This window comes from Sparus aurata, chromosome 16 (assembly GCF_900880675.1).
Source record: "Sparus aurata chromosome 16, fSpaAur1.1, whole genome shotgun sequence".
NCBI classification, from domain to species: domain Eukaryota; kingdom Metazoa; phylum Chordata; class Actinopteri; order Spariformes; family Sparidae; genus Sparus; species Sparus aurata.
Genome location: NC_044202.1, coordinates 7889673 through 7912294, shown reverse-complemented (window position 1 = coordinate 7912294; position 22622 = coordinate 7889673). Strand labels below are relative to the sequence as shown.

The 22622-nt window shown below is 40.6% G+C and overlaps 8 gene segments (V, D, J or C); 3 read left to right on the top strand and 5 right to left on the bottom strand.

Moving 5' to 3' along the window:
• Positions 1-21440, bottom strand: part of LOC115566363 (Ig kappa chain V region Mem5-like) — a 57545-nt gene extending 36105 nt beyond the window's left edge. Inside the window, 2 exon segments of the V gene segment in view lie at positions 20941-21242; positions 21351-21440. Coding sequence covers positions 20941-21242; positions 21351-21399 — 351 coding nt within the window.
• On the bottom strand, positions 2882-5743 carry LOC115566374 (immunoglobulin lambda variable 7-43-like). The segment is given in 3 exon segments: positions 2882-3314; positions 5358-5437; positions 5530-5743. Coding segments are annotated over 3 exon segments (399 nt in total).
• Positions 5991-7825, top strand: LOC115566373 (Ig kappa chain C region, B allele-like). The segment is given in 2 exon segments: positions 5991-6316; positions 7239-7825. A coding segment is annotated over 1 exon segment (312 nt).
• On the bottom strand, positions 8040-8942 carry LOC115566366 (Ig kappa chain V region 120-like). The segment is given in 3 exon segments: positions 8040-8558; positions 8667-8761; positions 8843-8942. Coding segments are annotated over 3 exon segments (465 nt in total).
• Positions 11860-13653, top strand: LOC115566367 (Ig lambda chain C region-like). The segment is given in 1 exon segment: positions 11860-13653. A coding segment is annotated over 1 exon segment (405 nt).
• On the bottom strand, positions 13959-14666 carry LOC115566365 (Ig kappa chain V region 3547-like). The segment is given in 2 exon segments: positions 13959-14514; positions 14601-14666. Coding segments are annotated over 2 exon segments (360 nt in total).
• On the bottom strand, positions 15795-16463 carry LOC115566368 (immunoglobulin lambda variable 3-25-like). The segment is given in 2 exon segments: positions 15795-16259; positions 16352-16463. Coding segments are annotated over 2 exon segments (378 nt in total).
• Positions 17932-18644, top strand: LOC115566372 (Ig kappa chain C region, B allele-like). The segment is given in 1 exon segment: positions 17932-18644. A coding segment is annotated over 1 exon segment (312 nt).
• Positions 21441-22622: the final 1182 nt, after the last annotated feature.

The window sequence follows — 22622 nt, the reverse complement described above, 5'->3', positions numbered from 1 at the left end:
AGACGATCCCCACTGTAAACAGCTGGGTTTGTCTTGCAGGTGAGAGTGACAGTGGATCCTGGAGTAAATGTCACTACTGGAGGCTGAGTCACAGTCACCTGACCGCTGCATCCTGCACACAAAAACAAATCATTGATTTATCAGCAGAAATCAATGAGAGAAAAGGCAGCACATCATGTGTGAAATGTTGCTGAGTGGACCTACCTGTAAAACAGCAAGCAGGCCAGCGTCCAGATGAGGATGGTGATGAGAGTCATGGTGGTTGTGCTTTCTGCTGTGTTGACTGACAGATGTGAGTCCTGCAGTGTTGAACTCACAGGACTATAAACCTTCTCAGTTCACTGGAGGATCAGCTGACCATGCAAAGCCTCCTCTCTATGGAAATGATTTCTCTGCTCTCAGTTGAACACTGAAGGCAACGTGGGACACAACATCAGGAGAAACACTGCTTGGATTTACACCATCTATGATCTTAATGGAACACAGGAACATTTATATTAGAAGTGCAGTCGAGGATTTAAGGATGAGTTTGTGTCCACTGTGGTTGGTATGATATGTCTGTTTGTCTGCCTTTCATTCACTCACAAGGTTAAGTAGATAAATCATTTATTTAAGATCTGGTTAAAATGAGTTATCAGTAAATTATCATTATTTAAAATACACTATGTCAATTTAACCATGTATCAACTGATACATACACTTTGAAAAAATGACTTTGTTTCAAAAAGACTGTGATTGTTTCTCTGTCAGGAGGAGAAAAGTCAAGAAAAATGAATGAAATTATTCTTATTTATACAATATTTTCAATCCAGAACAATGAATAACCTTTGTAGATTCAACAAACATGAATATTTTTGTGTTAAAATGAAATTCAGAGAGTGTTTTCAGTGGATAGATGCTTGTTCACAGTGCAGGAGGTTTTTGTACGGCCACTTAATGAGTTTGTATCACTGTGGAGGACTTTTGGTGGAGGAACCAAACTCATCGTTGACTGTAAGTACCAGAGATTTTTATTTTATACACCAAATGGCAAATATAACTATTATAAAGTATTGACCAAGATTCTGATCAAGTTTAATGTTTGTGTGTTATTGAAAATGTTTATTTTTATCTGAAGTGAGACTTATCTCTCAGTCTGAGACAAAAGTTTGCAGAAATCAAAATGTATTCAGTGTTCAGTATATATGTAAATATTTCAAGGGAGATAAAACTGCTCAGATACTTTTTCATGTTCTTCTTTATCATCACTTTGAATTGGTTTCTGCTTAAAATTGTTCAGAATGACCTTACGTTAAGAAATCGTTGAACGCTCAAAACTTAAATTCATTTTTATATTTGATTTCAAGTTTTTTACTTTGAAGATTCAAACAGTTTTAGAATAAAATCGTATTCATGTTTAACACAAATATGATTTATCAGTAAATGCAGATTATCTTTATGTTCACGCTTCATTCACTTCACATGTGGTTAAAAGGAAGTGAAAGAGACAGATGACAAAGGTTTGAACTGTGTTCACATGAGTGTTTCAGCTCTGTCAGTTTGAACAGAAGAAAATCATCACAGGGACGAGTTATTCACTGTCACACATTATGAAACACACGTGAAGATGTCGTCAATAATCTTCATCAGTGAAGCTTTTTAGTTGCATTTCCACTTGAATCGTGTGTCTGATGGTCTGATACTGAGTGATTTATGAGAGCAGCAGCAGCAGCACAACTTATTCTGTTTGATTGGATCAAATATAAGAAATTAGCATTTTGTCATGTGTCTTTATTACCAAGCCTTCACTCTCGTGATTTTGTCTTCTCTCCCCCCCTCCTCCCCTCTCTCTCTCTCTCCTCCAGTGGGTGTGGTGCGGCCCACCCTGACCGTCCTCCCCCCCTCCAGAGAGGAGCTGCAGCAGGGAGGTGCCACACTGGTGTGTCTGTCCAGCGGGGGCTTCCCCTCCACCTGGAGGCTGGGCTGGAAGGTGGGGGGCAGCAGCAGCTCCTCAGGGGCGTCACACAGCCCGGAGGTCCTGGGGACGGACGGCCGCTACAGCTGGAGCAGCACCCTGAGCCTCTCTGCAGACCAGTGGAGGAAGGCGGGCTCAGTGAGCTGTGAGGCCAGTCTGAATGGACAGAGCCCCGTCACTCAAAGCCTGGAGCCTGAGCGCTGCTCAGAGTAGAGCTTCAGCAACACTTCCTGTCTGGAGATGATGCTGCTGCTTTCATAGAGATCTTGATGAAGCTCCAGATCTCCTCTGTTCACATGTTTCTGCAGGTTTCACAGCTCTCTGCTCAGTGTTTCAGTCTGCATGTTGATGTCTAATACTGATCTTCTGCATATTCTTCTTCATCTTCTTTACTTTCAACTTCTGCTGAATATCATGAGTTATTCTCAGAGAGAGACTTTAAACATGAAATCATCATTTAATAAAAGTGTGGATTATAAAGAGTCAGTGTCTTTGTTTTTTAAAATTATATATTCATCAAAAATCTCTTCTTGATCTTCTCTGCATCGTTATATTATCCATGATAGAACAGGAGATGGTTCTACTATGTGACCTCTGAGTATAAAATCTCACATTTTGAACATGAAATCATTTTACTTAATACAATAAAGTGTAATGAACTGAAAATGTCATTCCTGCTTTGGACAGTCATTAGTCAGACAACTCAGTGCAGCTATTAAAACCACTGTAGCTTTTTATATATATATATATATATATATATATATATATATATATATATATATATATATATATATATATATATATATATATATATATATATATCAGTGCTTGAAGTCCAACAATAACTGGGTCTTTATCAGTTTACAACTAAATATATTGATTTTAGTGAAAATGATTTAAGTTAAGAACTGTATACTGAAGGGTGTCTGTGAGTCTGTTTCTCTTTTATTTAGGTTCATTGTGGTTCTGCTTGATGACTCTTGTGTTCACTGGACCAGTTCTCCTCATCACAGTCTCTTCACCAACCCTCTGCACCTGCAGCAGGCCGTTTTCACTTCAGTCAGACTGAAGGAGGTTTTTGTACGGCTCTGAATCACTGTGTGAATGCTGCACCACCATGGTCACCCAGACAGTAGTAATCTCCTACATCTTCAGCCTGAACTCCACTGATGGTCAGAGTGTAGCTAGAACCAGAACTACTGCCACTGAATCGAGACGGAGTTCCAGAGAAGCGAGTTGATGAAGTGTATATCAGAAGTTTGGGAGCCTGTCCAGGTTTCTGAAGGTACCAACTGAGATAGCTACCAATATTTGAGCTCCCTGTGGCGCTGATGGTCACAGTCCCTCCAAGACTAACAGACTTGGATTTGTCAGCCTGAGTCAGAAAATTGTTTGCAGAAGACTCTGAAATGAGAAATGACACATCTTGTAAAAAAGAATGAAGCAAGTTAAGCATGAAATTAAGTGGAAGGAACAAACTGACTCTCCACCAAACATTTTCAAAATCTCTCACCCTGACTCAGAAAACCCAACATGACAATCAGAGTTATTGGCGACATCATCCTGATGCAGTTTTCAGTGTGAGTGCATGGAAACAGTTCAGACTCTCTGTGACATAAGAACTTAAACTCTGAGGAGCAGTGATGCATTAAAATCATGCAAAATATATTTAAGAAGGCAAACACACACCTGTTCATGTGAAACAGAAACAGAGGAGCTGAGGTGGAGTGACAGCTCATCATCTTGAGGATCATGTGACACTTTAAAGTCCATCTGGAAAATTTAGACTTTGAGCTGTTTTACATTTCTTCTCCTCATTTTAAACATCCTGCATTTCACACCTTTATGATCTCACATGACTTTGTCCTCATTAACAGGTCTATATCACCCCCTGCTGGCACACTTCATCAACACTGACCTCACTGTGAACTGACACGATTATTGACGGATTTTGGATGTATTCACTTTTCCTTAAATCCTGTTGTTGACACTTGTGATAGCATAGCATTCTATTTAATGTAGGTAAAATAGAGCTATGTCAATCTTCTGGCAGTGGGACACAACTATCACAGCTTGTAGTGAGAAAAACACTGAATTTCATTTGTATCTCCAGGTCAAGATGCATCAGAAAAATATCATCATTCTTTAAATAAAACAAGAGAAAGCCTGAGCCCTGTCCTCAGTCAGGAAACTGATAGTGAAAGAGGAAAGTTATCTTAATTGAGCTTTAGCTTAGCTGAGACTGATAACATGTGAAACAGCTGGCATGTCCCTATAGACAAGTAAATGTGACCATCAACTCCTCTAAAGCTGTCGTGGTTCTGACATTTCTGTCTGCTTTTATTGTGTTTTCTGGATGTTTGTGGTCTGTCTGCACTTTGTTTCCCTCCTGTGTTCCTGTACTCCTCCCCGGCCTGCTTCTCCCTCCACACCTGTCCTGCTTCAGCCTCGTTAGCCCCGCCCTGTTCCCAGTGTTTTCACCAGCCAATCAGCTCCTTTCCTGTTCTCCTGTTTCTTCACCTCATTCTCCTCACCTGAGCTTCTACACCTGTCTCTCCACCTGTACCTTTCTACATCATCAGTTTCTTTTCCATTTAAGTCCAGATTTCAGTTCAGTGTTTGTGCAGTTGTCTGCCTGTTCCTGTGTCAGGGTTTTTGTTTGTAAATATTTTGTAATTTAAATGTAAATATAGACTTTCTAACACTTGGATCAAGCCAAGCAGCCTGTGTCCCCCTACTTTCAGTCTTCATACAAAGCTAAGCTAACCGACTGCTAATGTGCTGATGTAAGAGTGATATCAGTCAACAAGAAAGCGAAAAAGTACACTTTTGTAAATGTTGAATGTATAATTTTAAAGTTAGGTTACAGGGTTTTGTATATTTGGATTTATATGTGATGCACTTTTCATATATTTTGGTCACTTCATAAATTGAAAATGTAAGGTGAAAATGAACATCGTGGGATGTTGGTAATCATAAAAGTATTCAATTATCAATAAGGATTGTGTGCTTGGTGAGGTTCCTGTCAGCTCTGTGTTCAGTGGTCTGTGTCAGAGTCTCTTCCTCTTCAGCAGCTGCAGTCGCTTCCTGCTGTAACAGCTCAGAGTCTCTGCAGTCTGACTGAGGGAGGTTTTTGTACCATGAAAAATCACTGTGTGAACACAAAAACACTGTTGATACTATGGTAACTCTGACAGTAATAAACTGCTGCATCTTCAGCTTGAACTCCACTGATGGTCATCGCAGCATTCACTCCGTCTCCTCTGCCAGAGAATCGGGATGAAAAATCACTTGTAGGATTTTTACCCAAGTTGATGACCAATTTGGGGGCTTCTCCAGATTTCTGCTGGTACCAGTGTACATGACTATCTCCATCTGACCAAACAATAAACTGTGGGTTTACTTTACAGGTGAGAGTGACAGTGGATCCTGGAGTAAATGTCACTGCTGGAGACTGAGTCACAGTCACCTGACCGCTGCATCCTGCACACAAAAACAAATCATTGATTTATCAGCAGAAATCAATGAGAGAAAAGGCAGCACATCATGTCTGAAATGTTGCTGAGTGAACCAACCTGTAAAACAGCAGCAGGCCAGCGTCCAGATGAGGATGGTGATGAGAGTCATGGTGGTTGTGCTTTCTGCTGTGTTGACTGACAGATGTGAGTCCTGCAGTGTTGAACTCACAGGACTATAAACCTTCTCAGTTCACTGGAGGATCAGCTGACCATGCAAAGCCTCCTCTCTATGGAAATGATTTCTCTGCTCTCAGCTGAACACTGAAGGCAACGTGGGACACAACATCAGGAGAAACACTGCTTGGATTTACACCATCTATGATCTTAATGGGACAGAGGAACATATTTATATTAGAAGTGCAGTCGAGGATTTAAGGATGAGTTTGTGTCCACTTTGGTTGGTATGGTATGTCTGTTTGTCTGCCTTTCATTCACTCACAGGGTTAAGTAGATAATCATTTATTTAAGATCTGGTTAAATGAGTTATCAGTAAATTATCATTATTTAAAACACATTATGTCAATTTAACCATGTATCAACTGATACATACACTTTGAAGAAATGACTTTGTTTCAGGAGACTGTGATCGTTTCTCTGTCAGGAGGAGAAAAGTCAAGAAAAATGAATGAAATTATTCTTATTTATTCAATATTTTTAATCCATAACATTGAACAATCTTTGTAGATTCAACAAATATAAATATTTCTGTGTTATTATAAAAATCAGAGAGTGTTTTCAGTGGATAGATGCTTGTTCACAGTGCAGGAGGTTTTTGTACGGCCACTTAATGAGTTTGTATCACTGTGGTGGACTTTTGGTGGAGGAACCAAACTCATCATTAACTGTAAGTACCAGAGATTTTATTATTTCTGAAACATTAAAAATATTAGACAGTTTTGTATCAGAAAGTGATGAACATGAATTTATTCTATTTAATTTATGTTGTGACCATTTTTTGATATAAATTGAGGTGGTCTGGTAACTCAGTTTGGAAACATTTGTGTTGAGATTAATATTTTTTTAGAATTATAGATCATGTGTTATGGTCTTTGACAAATGCCTTGACTTTTCTTTTACTTATTTTTACAAAAAACATCTGTTTTTAGTAAGCTTTGGTTGTTACAATTCTCTCAACAACTTTCTAATAATCAGAACAAATATGTTCATTATTTTTCTATTTGTAAATTCAACAGTTGTTCAATATATTATCTAACGTTGATGCCATAGCATTCATATATACAGAAGTCAGTTTTTATAAACATACAAGTAAAGAGGTATTTTGTGTTCACAGCTCGTTAGTTTAAAGTGGTGAACAGGAAGTGAAACAGACAGATGTTAAAGTCTTTAACTGGAGACAGATGTTACATTTTTAAACATCATCATCATCATCATCATTGAAGGGATGATTTATTGTCGAACAGTATAAAGCAGATATAAAGATTTCAGTAAATGTTTAATTAGATTTACACCAAAGTCATTTTGCATTTTATCGTCTAATTCTTAGTGATTCATGCTGAGTGTCACAGTAGAAGATGAATCGTTTTAAAAGTCAAAATTACATCAACTTTTATCATTTAGTTGTATTTGTTAAACTCTCCTTTCCTCCATGTGTCACCTCCTCTCCTCTGTCTGATCACAGTATCATGCACACAGCTCATCCACAGCAGTGTTCACCTCTGTCATGTCTCATCAGTGTCTCATGTCCAGCTGTCTGTCCTGCACTGGAAGTTAATCTGCTCCTTCTGTGTCTCCTCTCTCCCCTCCAGCTGGCCCCATGGTCAGGCCCTCCGTCTCTCTGCTTCCCCCCTCCTCTGAGCAGCTCTCCGGGGGCTCGGCCACGCTGGCCTGCCTGCTGACCGGCTACTCTCCTCAGGGAGCCGCGGTGCGCTGGGAGGTGGACGGTACGGAGGTGACAGAGGGGGTCCTGAGCAGCTCGGAGGAGGAGAGGAGCGGACGCTACAGCAGCAGCAGCACCCTGAGCCTGAGCCGGGAGCGCTGGATGGAAGGAGAGCTGTACACCTGCAAGGTCCTCCATCATGACCACAGCCAGACCCAGTCCCTCCACAGGAGCCAGTGTAAGGCCTAGAGGGGCCGGCTGAAGCCCAGGACAGGAGCTGTGTGTGGGGGGGAGCAGGAGGAACACACCTGCTGCTCTGATCAACCTGAGTTTGAATGTTTGTAGAGGAAACTAAAGCTTTGTGTGACAGAGAACAACACTGCTGTAAAGTGTTGGACAGCAACAACTTAGAGAGTGATGTGTGTAGCTCAGCAGCTTGATGTGAGTGTGCTTAATAACTGTCATGATGATGATTCATGTTTCTGCTAATAAAGCTTGAAGTGATCAATAACTTTATGAAGTGTTTGGTCTTTTATCTTCTGAAGAGTCATAAGAAATAAAATGGTTTATAACTTCAACTGATACCCGTCTCTGTGGAGAATGAAACACTTTGGATTCATCATGCAGATACAACATGACATTCTATGAAACATTAAAGAATAATGTGATTAAACAAGACATTCATATGTTGTATGGATTCTTATCAATCTTGGCTGATTTTGTTTTTTGGCATCAAATTATGCAGAGACACTGAAGTTTAAAACTGTATACTGAAGAGTGTCTGTGAGTCTGTTTCAGTTTTAAGTTCATTGTGGTTCTGCTTGATGACTCTTGTGTTCACTGGACCAGTTCTCCTCATCACAGTCTCTTCACCAACCCTCTGCACCTGCAGCAGGCCGTTTTCTCTTCAGTCAGACTGAAGGAGGTTTTTGTACGGCTCTGAATCACTGTGTGAACGTTGAACCAACACCCATACAGTAGTAATCTCCTACATCTTCGGCCTGAACACCACTGATGGTCAGAGTGTAGCTAGAACCAGATCTACTGCCACTGAATCGAGACGGAGTTCCAGAGAAGCGAGTTGATGAAGAATGTATCAGGAGTTTTGGAGCCTGTCCAGGTTTCTGAAGGTACCAACTGAGATAGCTGCCAATATTTGAGCTCCCTGTGGCGCTGATGGTCACAGTCCCTCCAAGACTAACAGACTTGGATTTGTCAGCCTGAGTCACAAAATCGTTTGCAGAAGACTCTGAAATGAGAAATGAGAAATCTTGTAAATAACAATGAAGCAAGTTAAACAAAAATAAAGTGGAAGGAACAAACTGACTCGCCACCAAACGTTTTCAAAATCTCTCACCCTGACTCAGAAAACCCAACATGACAATCAGAGTTATTGGCGACATCATCCTGATGCAGTTTTCAGTGTGAGTGCATGGAAACAGTTCAGACTCTCTGTGACATAAGAACTTAAACTCTGAGGAGCAGTGATGCATTAAAATCATGCAAAATATATTTAAGAAGGCAAACACACACCTGTTCATGTGAAACAGAAACAGAGGAGGTGAGGTGGAGTGACAGCTCATCATCTTGAGGATCATGTGACAGTTTAAAGTCCATCTGGAAAATTTAGACTTTGAGCTGTTTTACATTTCTTCTCCTCATTTTAAACATCCTGCATTTCACATCTTTATGATCTCACATGACTTTGTCCTCATTAACAGGTCTATATCACCCCCTGCTGGCACACTTCATCAAGATTGAAGGAAACCGATACTGCAAGAGGAAGGTTATCTCAACTGAGCTTTAGCTTAGCTGAGACTGATAACATGTAAAACAGCCTGCATGTCCCTATAGACAAGTAAATGTGACCATCAACTCCTCTAAAGCTGTCGTGGTTCTGACATTTCTGTCTGCTTTTATTGTGTTTTCTGGATGTTTGTGGTCTGTCTGCACTTTGTTTCCCTCCTGTGTTCCTGTGCTCCTCCCCGGCCTGCTTCTCCCTCCACACCTGTCCTGCTTCAGCCTCGTTAGCCCCGCCCTGTTCACAGTGTTTTCACCAGCCAATCAGCTCCTTTCCTGTTCTTCTGTTTCTTCACCTCATTCTCCACCTGCACCTCATTACATCATTAGTTTCTTTTCCATTTACAGTTTTTCTCAATTGCTAAAACACTAAACCCTGTTGTCTCAACCAATTTCTCTGTTGCCTGAACCCACTGATTGAATCAATCACTCTTTTGGCAAAACCATGAGCACTTTTCACCTGTTTAGACACAACTTCCCAACACATTTTCATTGTGATGCACCTGTGCTGCATAATGGTGAGCACAGGTGGCAAAAGTCAAACACAATATAAGCACGGGTGTCACCACTTGAACACAACAACTCAAAATTGATCACACTTGTGGCTAATGATGTGAGGGAATATATAAAGCCAGTTCAGAGAGCACTGGTTTGTGAGGCACTACAATGGATAGAAATCTGAGAGGAAGAGTTCGTGTGAGAGGAGGTCGAGGTGGTCGAGGTGGTCGAGGTGGTCTCCTCCAAGCCATGGAATTAGCCTGTGGTGACATAGGTGTGGAGGCATGCCAAGCCTGGATACGGCATGCCAGGGGTTTCTTCCCCCGTTGCCTGGCCAGGCAAAATGTGGCATGTGATGTGGATGAGGTCCTGTGGCCTGACCCAGTACGGAGACATGATGCTGTGGCTGAGAAATGCACTTATGTGTATATTTTTGTACTTTATTTTTTACATGGGCTTACTGTACACAAGTGGCAAATGCATTCGATTTCTGTTTGTTTTGTACAAGTGCTACGTGTACTGTAAATGCACAAGATTTCTGTTTTTTGTCTTTTTGTACAAGTGCTAAATGCACAGGTTTTTTGTTTTGCAACATGCATTCAGCTTCATGTCCTGAGCATTGTGTTTTCTATTTTTCTATGTAGTGTTTAGTGACTGCTCAGGAGTGTTTTTAATTTTGATTGACTTGGGGCACGATTTGACAACAAAGTTCAGTTTTGGGCACAGATTGAACTGTTTTGAGGTGAAAGTTTGGTTTTGCAAGAAGAGTCTGAGGTTTTGTGAGTGTAGCTTGAAAATTGGGGTTTGTGTTCACAGTTTAGAGAGAAGGAGAGAAGCTTTCAAGAAATGTGTCTTAGCAATCGAGAAAAACTGTAAGTCCAGATTTCAGTTCAGTGTTTGTGGAGTTGTCTGCCTGTTCCTGTGTCAGGGTTTTTGTTTGTTAATATTTGGTCATTTCAATGTAAATATAGACTTTCTAACACTTGGATCGAGCCAGGCAAACTGTGTGCCCCTACTGTCAGCCTTCATGCAAAGCTAAGATAACCGACTGCTAATGTTTTGATATAAGAGTGATATCAGTCAAAAAGAAAGCGAAAAAGTACACTTTTGTAAATGTTGAATGAATAATTTTAAAGTTATGTAAGAGGGTTTTGTATATTTGGGTTTATATGTGATACACTTTTCATATATTTAGCTTACTTCATATCTTGAAAATGAAAGGTGAAAATGAACATTGTTGGATGTTGGTAATCATGACAGTATTCAATTATCAATGAGTATTGTGTGCTTGGTGAGGTTCCTGTCAGCTCTGTGTTCAGTGGTCTGTGTCAGAGTCTCTTCCTCTTCAGCAGCTGCAGTCGCTTCCTGCTGTAACAGCTCAGAGTCTCTGCAGTCTGACTGAGGGAGGTTTTTGTACGACGGCAAATCACTGTGTGAACACCCAAACATGGAAACTCTTACAGTAATAAACTGCTGCATCTTCAGCCTGAACTCCACTGATGGTCAAAGTGAAGGCAGAGCTTCTTCCACTGCCACTAAACCGAGCTGGTGTTCCTGATGCAAGTGTTTTTATAGATTTTATCATGAGCTTTGGAGGCTGTCCAGATTTCTGTTGATACCAGTGCAGACATTGAATGCCATTACAATTCAGATTAACACGTTGGCTGGTTGTGCAGGTGAGAGTGACAGTGGATCCTGGAGCAGATGTCACTACTGGAGGCTGAGTCACAGTCACCTGACCGCTGCATCCTGCACACAAAAACAAATCATTGATTTATCAGCAGAAATCAATGAGAGAAAAGGCAGCACATCATGTGTGAAATGTTGCTGAGTGAACCAACCTGTAAAACAGCAGCAGGCCAGCGTCCAGATGAGGATGGTGATGAGAGTCATGGTGGTTGTGCTTTCTGCTGTGTTGACTGACAGATGTGAGTCCTGCAGTGTTGAACTCACAGGACTATAAACCTTCTCAGTTCACTGGAGGATCAGCTGACCATGCAAAGCCTCCTCTCTATGGAAATGATTTCTCTGCTCTCAGCACACTGAAGGCAACGTGGGACACAACATCAGGAGAAACACTGCTTGGATTTACACCATCTATGATCTTAATGGAACACAGGAACATATTTATATTAGAAGTGCAGTCGAGGATTTAAGGATGAGTTTGTGTCCACTGTGGTTGGTATGATATGTCTGTTTGTCTGCCTTTCATTCACTCACAGGGTTACTGTAGATAAATCATATATTTAATATCTGTTAATATGAGTTATCAGTAAATTATGATTATTTAAAAAGCATCATGTTAATTTAACCATGTATCAACTGATATAAACTGTGAAGAAATGACTTTGTTTCAAGGAGACTGTGATCGTTTCTCTGTCAGGAGAAGAAAAGTCAAGAAAAATGAATGAAATGATCCTTATTTCCTCAATATTTTCAATCCATAACGTTGAACCATCTTTGTAGATTCATCAGATGTAAATATTTCTGTGTTACTGCAAAAATCAGAGAGTGTTTTCAGTGGATAGATGCTTGTTCACAGTGCAGGAGGTTTTTGTACGGCAGCTTAATGAGTTTGTATCACTGTGGTACACTTTTGGTGGAGGAACCAAACTCGTAGTTGACTGTAAGTACCAGAGATTTTTATTTCATACGACATGTAGCAAATATAACTTTTTAAAGTATTGAACAAAATTCTGATCAAGTTTAATGTTTGTATGTTATTGAAAATGTTTATTTTTTATCTGAAGTGAGGCTGATCTCTCAGTCTGAGACAAAAGTTTGAAGAAATCAAAATGTATTCAGTGTTCAGTAAAACTTTATGGAACATAAAACTGCTCAGATACTTTTTAATGTTCTTCTTTATCATTACTTGAATTGGTTTCTGCTTAAAAATGTGCAGGATGACCTTACGTTAAGTAATCGTTGAATGCTCGAAACTTAAATTCATTGTTATATTTGATTTCAAGTTTTTTACTTTGAAGATTCAAACAGTTTTAGAATAAAATCGTATTAATGTTTAACACAAATATGATTTTATCAGTAAATGCAGCTTATCTTTGTGTTCACGCTTCATTCATTTCACATGTGGTTAAAAGGAAGTGAAAGAGACAGATGACAAAGGTTTGAACTGTGTTCACATGAGTGTTTCAGCTCTGTCAGTTTGAACAGAAGAAAATCATCACAGGGACGAGTTATTCACTGTCACACATTATGAAAACATGTGAAGATGTCGTCAATAATCTTCATCAGTGAAGCTTTTTAGTTGCATTTCCACTTGAATCGTGTGTCTGATGGTCTGATACTGAGTGATTTATGAGAGCAGCAGCAGCAGCACAACTTATTCTGTTTGATTGGATCAAATATAAGAAATGAGCAGTTTGTCATGTGTCTTTATTACCAAGCCTTCACTCTCATGACTTTGTCTTCTCTCCCCCTCTCCTCCCCCCTCTCTCTCTCTCCTCCAGTGGGTGTGGTGCGGCCCACCCTGACCGTCCTCCCCCCCTCCAGAGAGGAGCTGCAGCAGGGAGGTGCCACACTGGTGTGTCTGTCCAGCGGGGGCTTCCCCTCCACCTGGAGGCTGGGCTGGAAGGTGGGGGGCAGCAGCAGCTCCTCAGGGGCGTCACACAGCCCGGAGGTCCTGGGGACGGACGGCCGCTACAGCTGGAGCAGCGCCCTGAGCCTCTCTGCAGACCAGTGGAGGAAGGCGGGCTCAGTGAGCTGTGAGGCCAGTCTGAATGGACAGAGCCCCGTCACTCAAAGCCTGGAGCCTGAGCGCTGCTCAGAGTAGAGCTTCAGCAACACTTCCTGTCTGGAGATGATGCTGCTGCTTTCATAGAGATCTTGATGAAGCTCCAGATCTCCTCTGTTCACATGTTTCTGCAGGTTTCACAGCTCTCTGCTCAGTGTTTCAGTCTGCATGTTGCTGTCTAATACTCATCTTCTTCATGTTCTTCTTCATCTTCTTGACTTTCAAACTGAATATGATCAGTTTCACTCTAAGAGAAACTTCATCTATCATTTAATAAAACAGTGAATAATAAAGAGTCAGTGTCTTTTTGTTTCTATTTGTTATCATGTTCATCATGAAAAATATCTCCTTGATCATCTCAGTATGATTCCTGATATTATTAACTACTTAAAGGTCCATGAAATTATGAGTTTTTTAATTTCTTTCTGGCAATTAAAAATAAAATTATACATTTTGACTACGAAATCATTTGGATTAATTACTAAAGATATAGTACACAACACAAAATGTGTTCCTACATGGACTGTTGTTATTTCAGACTGTTCTGTGTCACTATCAGAAATTATTTTTGACATCACTGGTTATAGTTAACAAGAATTTAACATTCACAGTTTATTTATGAAGAAAGTGAATGAATTTGCATGAACTTATTGTCTAAAGCTGTATACTGAAGAATGTTGGTGAGTTAGTTTCAGTTTTATTTAGGTTCATTGTGGTTCTGCTTGCTGACTCTTGTGTTCACTGGACCAGTTCTCCTCATCACAGTCTCTTCACCAACCCTCTGCACCTGCAGCAGGCCGTTTTCACTTCAGTCAAACTGAAGGAGGTTTTTGTACGGCTCTGAATCACTGTGTGAACGTGGAATCACCATGGTAGCCCAGAGAGTAGTAATCTCCTACATCTTCAGCCTGAACACCACTGATGGTCAGAGTGTAGCTAGAACCAGATCTACTGCCACTGAATCGAGACGGAGTTCCAGAGAAGCGAGTTGATGCCCAATATATCAGGAGTTTGGGAGCCTGTCCAGGTTTCTGAAGGTACCAACTAAGATCAGAACGAATATCTGAACTCCCTGTGGCGCTGATGGTCACAGTCCCTCCAAGACTAACAGACTTGGATTTGTCAGCCTGAGTCAGAAAATTATTTGCAGAAGACTCTGAAATGAGAAATGATGCCAGTTAAACAAAAATTAAGTGGAAGGAACAAACTGACTCTCCACCAAAGTTTTTCAGAATCTCTCACCCTGACTCAGAAAACCCAACATGACAATCAGAGTTATTGGCGACTTCATCCTGATGCAGTTTTCAGTGTGAGTGCGTGGAAACAGTTCAGACTCTCTGTGACATAAGAACTTAAACTCTGAGGAGCAGTGATGCATTAAAATCATGCAAAATATATTTAAGAAGGCAAACACACACCTGTTCATGTGAAACAGAAACAGAGGAGGTGAGGTGGAGTGACAGCTCATCATCTTGAGGATCATGTGACAGTTTAAAGTCCATCTGGAAAATGTAGACTTGAGCCGTTTTACATTTCTTCTCCTCATTTTAAACATCCTGCATTTCACATCTTTATAATCTCACATGACTTTGTCCTCATTAACAGGTCTATATCACTCCCTGCTGGCACACTTCAACAACACTGACCTCACTGTGAACTGACATGATTTTCGACTGATTTTGAATGTATTCACTATTTACCTAAATCCTGTTGTTGAGACATCTTGGTAGAAAGTTGTGACTTGTGATAGTATAGAGTCCTATTTAATGTTGGTAAAACAGAGCTGTCTGAACCTGATGTCGTGAGACACAACTTTCACAGGTTATAGTGAGAAAAACACAGAATTTAATTTCTATCTCCAGGTCAAGATGCATCAGAAAAATATCATCATTCTCTAAATAAAACAAGAGAAAGCCTGAGCCCTGTCCTCAGTCAGGAAACTAATAGTGCAAGAGGAAGGTTATCTTAATTGAGCTTTAGCTTAGCTGAGACTGATAACATGTGAAACGGCTGGCATGTCCCTATAGACAAGTAAATGTGACCATCAACTCCTGTAAAGCTGTCGTGGTTCTGACATTTCTGTCTGCTTTTATTGTGTTTTCTGGATGTTTGTGGTCTGTCTGCACTTTGTTTCCCTCCTGTGTTCCTGTGCTCCTCCCCGGCCTGCTTCTCCCTCCACACCTGTCCTGCTTCAGCCTCGTTAGCCCCGCCCTGTTCCCAGTGTTTTCACCAGCCAATCAGCTCCTCTCCTGTTCTCCTGTTTCTTAATCTCATTCACCTTACTTGAGCTTCTTCACTTTTAAGGTGTTGTGCTTATTTTATCTTTTTGAAGTTCGAATTTGGAGGATGTTGGTAAACATAACAATGTTCATTTTGATATTAAAAATGTATAAAAGGTATAAAATATGATATATTCGTATTAATTAGTATTGTGTCCTTGGTGAGGTTCCTGTCAGCTCTGTGTTCAGTGGTCTGTGTCAGAGTCTCTTCCTCTTCAGCAGCTGCAGTCGCTTCCTGCTGTAACAGCTCAGAGTCTCTGCAGTCTGACTGAGGGAGGTTTTTGTACGATGACAAATCACTGTGTGAACACTGGGCCATCGTGGTAACTCTGACAGTGATAAACTGCTGCATCTTCAGCCTGAACTCCACTAATGGTCATCGCAGCATTCACTCCGTCTCCTCTACCAGAGAATCGGGATGAAAACTCACTTGTAGGATTTTTACCCAAGTTGATGACCAATTTTGGGGCTTGTCCAGATTTCTGCTGGTACCAGTGTACTCTACTATCTCCATCTGAGTAAACATAAAACTTTGGGTTTATTTTACAGGTGAGAGTGACAGTGGATCCTGGAGCAGATGTCACTACTGGAGGCTGAGTCACAGTCACCTGACCGCTGCATCCTGCACACAAAAACAAATCATTGATTTATCAGCAGAAATCAATGAGAGAAAAGGCAGCACATCATGTCTGAAATGTTGCTGAGTGAACCAACCTGTAAAACAGCAGCAGGCCAGCGTCCAGATGAGGATGGTGATGAGAGTCATGGTGGTTGTGCTTTCTGCTGTGTTGACTGACAGATGTGAGTCCTGCAGTGTTGAACTCACAGGACTATAAACCTTCTCAGTTCACTGGAGGATCAGCTGACCATGCAAAGCCTCCTCTCTATGGAAATGATTTCTCTGCTCTCAGCACACTGAAGCAACGTGGGACACAACATCAGGAGAAACACTGCTTGGATTTACACCATCTATGATCTTAATGGAACACAGGAACATATTTATATTAGAAGTGCAGTCGAGGATTTAAGGATGAGTTTGTATCCACTGTGGTTGGTATGGTATGTCTGTTTGTCTGCCTTTCATTCACTCACAAGGTTTACTGGAGATCCATGATATATTTAATATGTGTTCAATATAAGTTACCAGTAAATTATGGTTATTTAAAAAGCATCATGTTAATTTAACCATGTATAAACTGATGTAATCTGTGAAGAAATGACCTTGTTTCAAGGAGACTGTGATTGTTTCTCTGTCAGGAGGAGAAAATTCAAGGAAAATGAATGAAATAATTCTTATTTATTCAATTTTAATCCATAACATTGAACAATCTTTGTAGATTCAACAAATGTAAATATTTCTGTGCTATCATGAAAATCAGAGAGTGTTTTCAGTGGATAGATGCTTGTTCACAGTGCAGGAGGTTTTTGTACGGCCACTTAATGAGTTTGTATCACTGTGGTACACTTTTGGTGGAGGAACCAAACTCATCATTAACTGTAAGTACCAGAGATTTTATTATTTCTGGAACATTAAAAATATTAGACAAAGTTTTGTATCAGAATGTGATATACAAGAATTTATTCTGTATGATTTACATGTTGTGGATATATTTGATAGAAATTGAGCTGGTCTGATAACTCAGTTTGGAAACCTTTTTTCTGAGATCAATATTCTTTCAGTGTTATTGATGATGTGGTATAACATTTGACAAATACCTGGAATTTTCTTCTCTTATTTCTACAAAGAACATCTGTTTTTTAGTAAATTATGGTTGTAACATTTCTCAGCAACTTTCTAACACTAGTGGAAGATATTGTCTTTGAATTTTTTATATTTATAAAATCCAACAATTGTTCAATACAAAATCTAACGTTGATGCTGCAGCATTCATATCTACAGAAGTGAGTTTTTATGGACATCCAGTAAAGATGTATTTTGTGTTCACAGCTCGTTAGTTTAAAGTGGTGAACAGGAAGTGAAACAGACAGATGTTAAAGTCTTCAACTGGAGACAGATGTTAGATTTTTAAAAGAGAAAATCATTGAAGGGTTGAATTATTTATCATCAAACAATATAATGCAGAAATTGTTGAAATTGCAGAAATTGTTGAATCAGATTTACACCAAAGTCATTTTGCATTTTATCATCTAATCCTTATTGATTCATGCTGAGTGTCACAGTAGAAGATGAATTGTTTTAAAAGTCAAAGTGACATCAACTTTTATCATTTAGTTGTATCTGTCAAACTCTCATTTCCTCCATGTGTCACCTCCTCTCCTCGGTCTAATCACAGTTTCATGCACACCGCTCATCCACAGCAGTGTTAACCTCTGTCATGTCTCATCAGTGTCTCATGTCCAGCTGTCTGTCCTGCACTGGAAGTTAATCTGCTCCTTGTGTGTCTCCTCTCTCCCCTCCAGCGGGCCCCATGGTCAGGCCCTCCGTCTCTCTGCTTCCCCCCTCCTCTGAGCAGCTCTCCGGGGGCTCGGCCACACTGGCCTGCCTGCTGACCGGCTACTCTCCTCAGGGAGCCGCGGTGCGCTGGGAGGTGGACGGTACGGAGGTGACAGAGGGGGTCCTGAGCAGCTCGGAGGAGGAGAGGAGCGGACGCTACAGCAGCAGCAGCACCCTGAGCCTGAGCCGGGAGCGCTGGATGGAAGGAGAGCTGTACACCTGCAAGGTCCTCCATCATGACCACAGCCAGACCCAGTCCCTCCACAGGAGCCAGTGTAAGGCCTAGAGGGGCCGGCTGAAGCCCAGGACAGGAGCTGTGTGTGGGGGGAGCAGGAGGAACACACCTGCTGCTCTGATCAGTCTGAGTTTGAATGTTTGTAGAGGAAACTAAAGCTTTGTGTGACAGAGAACAACACTGCTGTAAAGTGTTGGACAGCAACAACTTAGAGAGTGATGTGTGTAGCTCAGCAGCTTGATGTGAGTGTGCTTAAAAACTGTCATGATGATGATTCATGTTTCTGCTAATAAAGCTTGAAGTGATCAATAACTTTATGAAGTGTTTGGTCTTGTATCTTCTGAAGAGTCATAAGAAATAAAATGGTTTATAACTTCAACTGATACTCCTCTCTGTGGAGAATTAAACACTTTGGATTCATCATGCAGAAACAACATGACATATACTCTATTAAACATTAAAAAATAATGTGATAAAACAAGACATTCATATGTTGTATGGATTCTTATCAATCTTGGCTGATTTTGCTTTTCGGCATCAAATTGTGCAGAGACACTGAAGTTTAAAACTGTATACTGAAGAGTGTCTGTGAGTCTGTTTCAGTTTTATTTAGATTCATTGTGGTTCTGCTTGATGACTCTTGTGTTCACTGGACCAGTTCTCCTCATCACAGTCTCTTCACCAACCCTCTGCACCTGCAGCAGGCCGTTTTCACTTCAGTCAGACTGAAGGAGGTTTTTGTACGGCTCTGAATCACTGTGTGAACGTTGAACCAACACCCATACAGTAGTAATCTCCTACATCTTCAGCCTGAACACCACTGATGGTCAGAGTGTAGCTAGAACCAGATCTACTGCCACTGAATCGAGACGGAGTTCCAGAGAAGCGAGTTGATGAATAATATATCAGAAGTTTGGGAGCCTGTCCAGGTTTTTGAAGGTACCAACTGAGAGTGCCACCAATATTTGAGCTCCCTGTGGCGCTGATGGTCACAGTCCCTCCAAGACTAACAGACTTGGATTTGTCAGTCTGAGTCACAAAATCGTTTGCAGAAGACTCTGAAATGAAAAAAAGGAAAAATCTTGTAAATAACAATGAAGCAAGTTAAACAAATATAAAGCGGAAGGAACAAACTGAATTTCTACCAAACGTTTTCAAAATCTCTCACCCTGACTCAGAAAACCCAACATGACAATCAGAGTTACTGGCGACATCATCCTGATGCAGTTTTCAGTGTGAGTGCATGGAAACAGTTCAGACTCTCTGTGACATAAGAACTTAAACTCTGAGGAGCAGTGACGCATTAAAATCATGCAAAATATATCTAAGAAGGCAAACACACACCTGTTCATGTGAAACAGAAACAGAGGAGGTGAGGTGGAGTGACAGCTCATCATCTTGAGGATCATGTGACAGTTTAAAGTCCATCTGGAAAATTCTGACTTTGAGCCGTTTTACACTTCTTCTCCTCATTTTAAACATCCTGCATTTCACATCTTTATGATCTCACATGACTTTGTCCTCATTAACAGGTCTATATCACCCCCTGCTGGCACACTTCATCAACACTGAAGCAATTTGATGTGTGCAAGAGGAATGTTATCTTAATTGAGCTTTAGTTTAGCTGAGACTGATAACATGTGAAACAGCTGGCATGTCCCTATAGACAAGTAAATGTGACCATCAACTCCTCTAAAGCTGTCGTGGTTCTGACATTTCAGTCTGCTTTTATTGTGTTTTCTGGATGTTTGTGGTCTGTCTCCACTTTGTTTCCCTCCTGTGTTCCTGCGCTCCTCCCCAGCCTGCTTCTCCCTCCACACCTGTCCTGCTTCAGCCTTGTTAGCCCCGCCCTGTTTCCAGTGTTCTCACCAGCCAATCAGCTCCTTTCCTGTTCTTCTGTTTCTTCACCTCATTCTCCTCACCTGAGCTTCTACACCTGTCTCTCCACCTGTACCATTCTAGTGTAATGTTCTTTACTTTTCAACTTCTGCTGATTATCATGAGTTTTTCTCAGAGAGAGTCTTTAAACATGAAATCATCATTTAATAAAACTGTGGATTATAAAGAGTCAGTGTCTTTGTGTTTCTTTTATTAGATGTGTATTTTATTTTTTTATCGTGAAAAAAATCTTCTTGATCATCTCAGCATCGTAACTGCTGTGAGATTATACATGAAAGAACAGGAGAAGGTTCTACTTTGGGACATCTGAATATAAAATCTTACATTTTAAACATGAAATCATTTTACTGAATACAATAAAGTGTAATAAACTAAAAATGTCATTCCTGCTTTGGACTGTCTTTAGTGAGACAGTTTAGTGCAGCTATCAACAGAGACGTCATTGTACCTTTTTTGTATCAGTGGTTAAAGTCCAACAAAAACTGGTCTTCATCAGTTTATAACGAATTATATCGAATTTACTGAAAAGGATTGAAGTTTAGGGCTGCGTATCAGTTTTATTTAGATTCATTGTGGTTCTGCTTGATGACTCTTGTGTTCACTGGACCAGTTCTCCTCATCACAGTCTCTTCACCAACCCTCTGCACCTGCAGCAGGCCGTTTTCACTTCAGTCAAACTGAAGGAGGTTTTTGTACGGCTCTGAATCACTGTGTGAACGTGTAATCACTATGGTAGCCCAGAGCGTAGTAATCTCCTACATCTTCATCCTGAACCCCACTGATGGTCAGAGTGTAGCTAGAACCAGATCTACTGCCACTGAATCGAGTTGGAGTTCCAGAGTTGAGCTCTGATGAATAATATATCATGAGTTTGGGAGCCTGTCCAGGTTTCTGAAGGTACCAACTGAGATCATCACCAATATCTGAGCTCCCTGTGGCGCTGATGGTCACAGTCCCTCCAAGACTAACAGACTTGGATTTGTCAGCCTGAGTCAGAAAATTGTTTGCAGAAGACTCTGAAATGAGAAATGACACATCTTGTAAAAAAGAATGAAGCAAGTTAAACATGAATTAAGTGGAAGGAACACACTGACTCTCCACTAAATGTTTTCAAAATCTCTCACCCTGACTCAGAAAACCCAACATGACAATCAGAGTTATTGGCGACATCATCCTGATGCAGTTTTCAGTGTGAGTGCCTGGAAACAGTTCAGACTCTCTGTGACATAAGAACTTAAACTCTGAGGAGCAGTGATGCATTAAAATCATGCAAAATATATCTAAGAAGGCAAACACACACCTGTTGATGTGAAACAGAAACAGAGGAGGTGAGGTGGAGTGACAGCTCATCATCTTGAGGATCATGTGACACTTTAAAGTCCATCTGGAAAATTTTGACTTTGAGCTGTTTTACATTTCTTCTCCTCATTTTAAACATCCTGCATTTCACATCTTTATGATCTCACATGACTTTGTCCTCATTAACAGGTCTATATCACCCCCTGCTGGCACACTTCATCAACACTGAAGGAAACTGATAGTCCAAGAGGTAGGTTAGCGTATTAGCTTAGCTGAGACTGATAACATGTGGAAACAGCTGGCATGTCCCTATAGACAAGTAAATGTGACCATCAACTCCTCTACAGCTGTCGTGGTTCTGACATTTCTGCCTGCTTTATTGTGTTTTCTGGATGTTTGTGGTCTGTCTGCACTTTGTTTCCCTCCTTTGTTCCTGTGCTCCTCCCCGGCCTGTGTCTCCCTCCACACCTGTCCTGCTTCAGCCTCGTTAGCCCCGCCCTGTTCCCAGTGTTTTCACCAGCCAATCAGCTCCTTTCCTGTTCTCCTGTTTCTTCACCTCATTCTCCTCACCTGCGCTTCTTCACCTGTATCTCCACCTGCACCTCATTCCCTTCTCAATTTTATCCATTTAAGTTTAGTTTTCATTTCAGTGTTTGTGGAGTTGTTTGTTCCTGTGTCAGAATTTTAATTTTTTTATGTTTGTTAATTCTAATGTAAATATGGATTTCCCAACACTTGGATTGAACCAAGAAACCTGTGTCCCCCTACTTCTAGCGTTCATGCTAAGATAAGCTAGGCAACTGCTAATGGACTGATATGAGTGGTATCAGTCAGCAAGAAAGTGAATAACTACACTTCTGATCATTTGGAATGTATAATTTTAAAGTTATGTTACAGGGTTTTGTATGTTAGGATTTACATGTGATATACTTTTCTCATGTTTATGCTTATTTCTTATCTTGAAAATGGAAGGTGAAAATGAACACTGTGGGATGTTGGTTATCGTAACAGTGTTAATCTTTTATATGAAATAAAGATGTAATAAAAGTATACAATATAGAATATTCATATCAATAAGTATTATGTGCTTGGTGAGG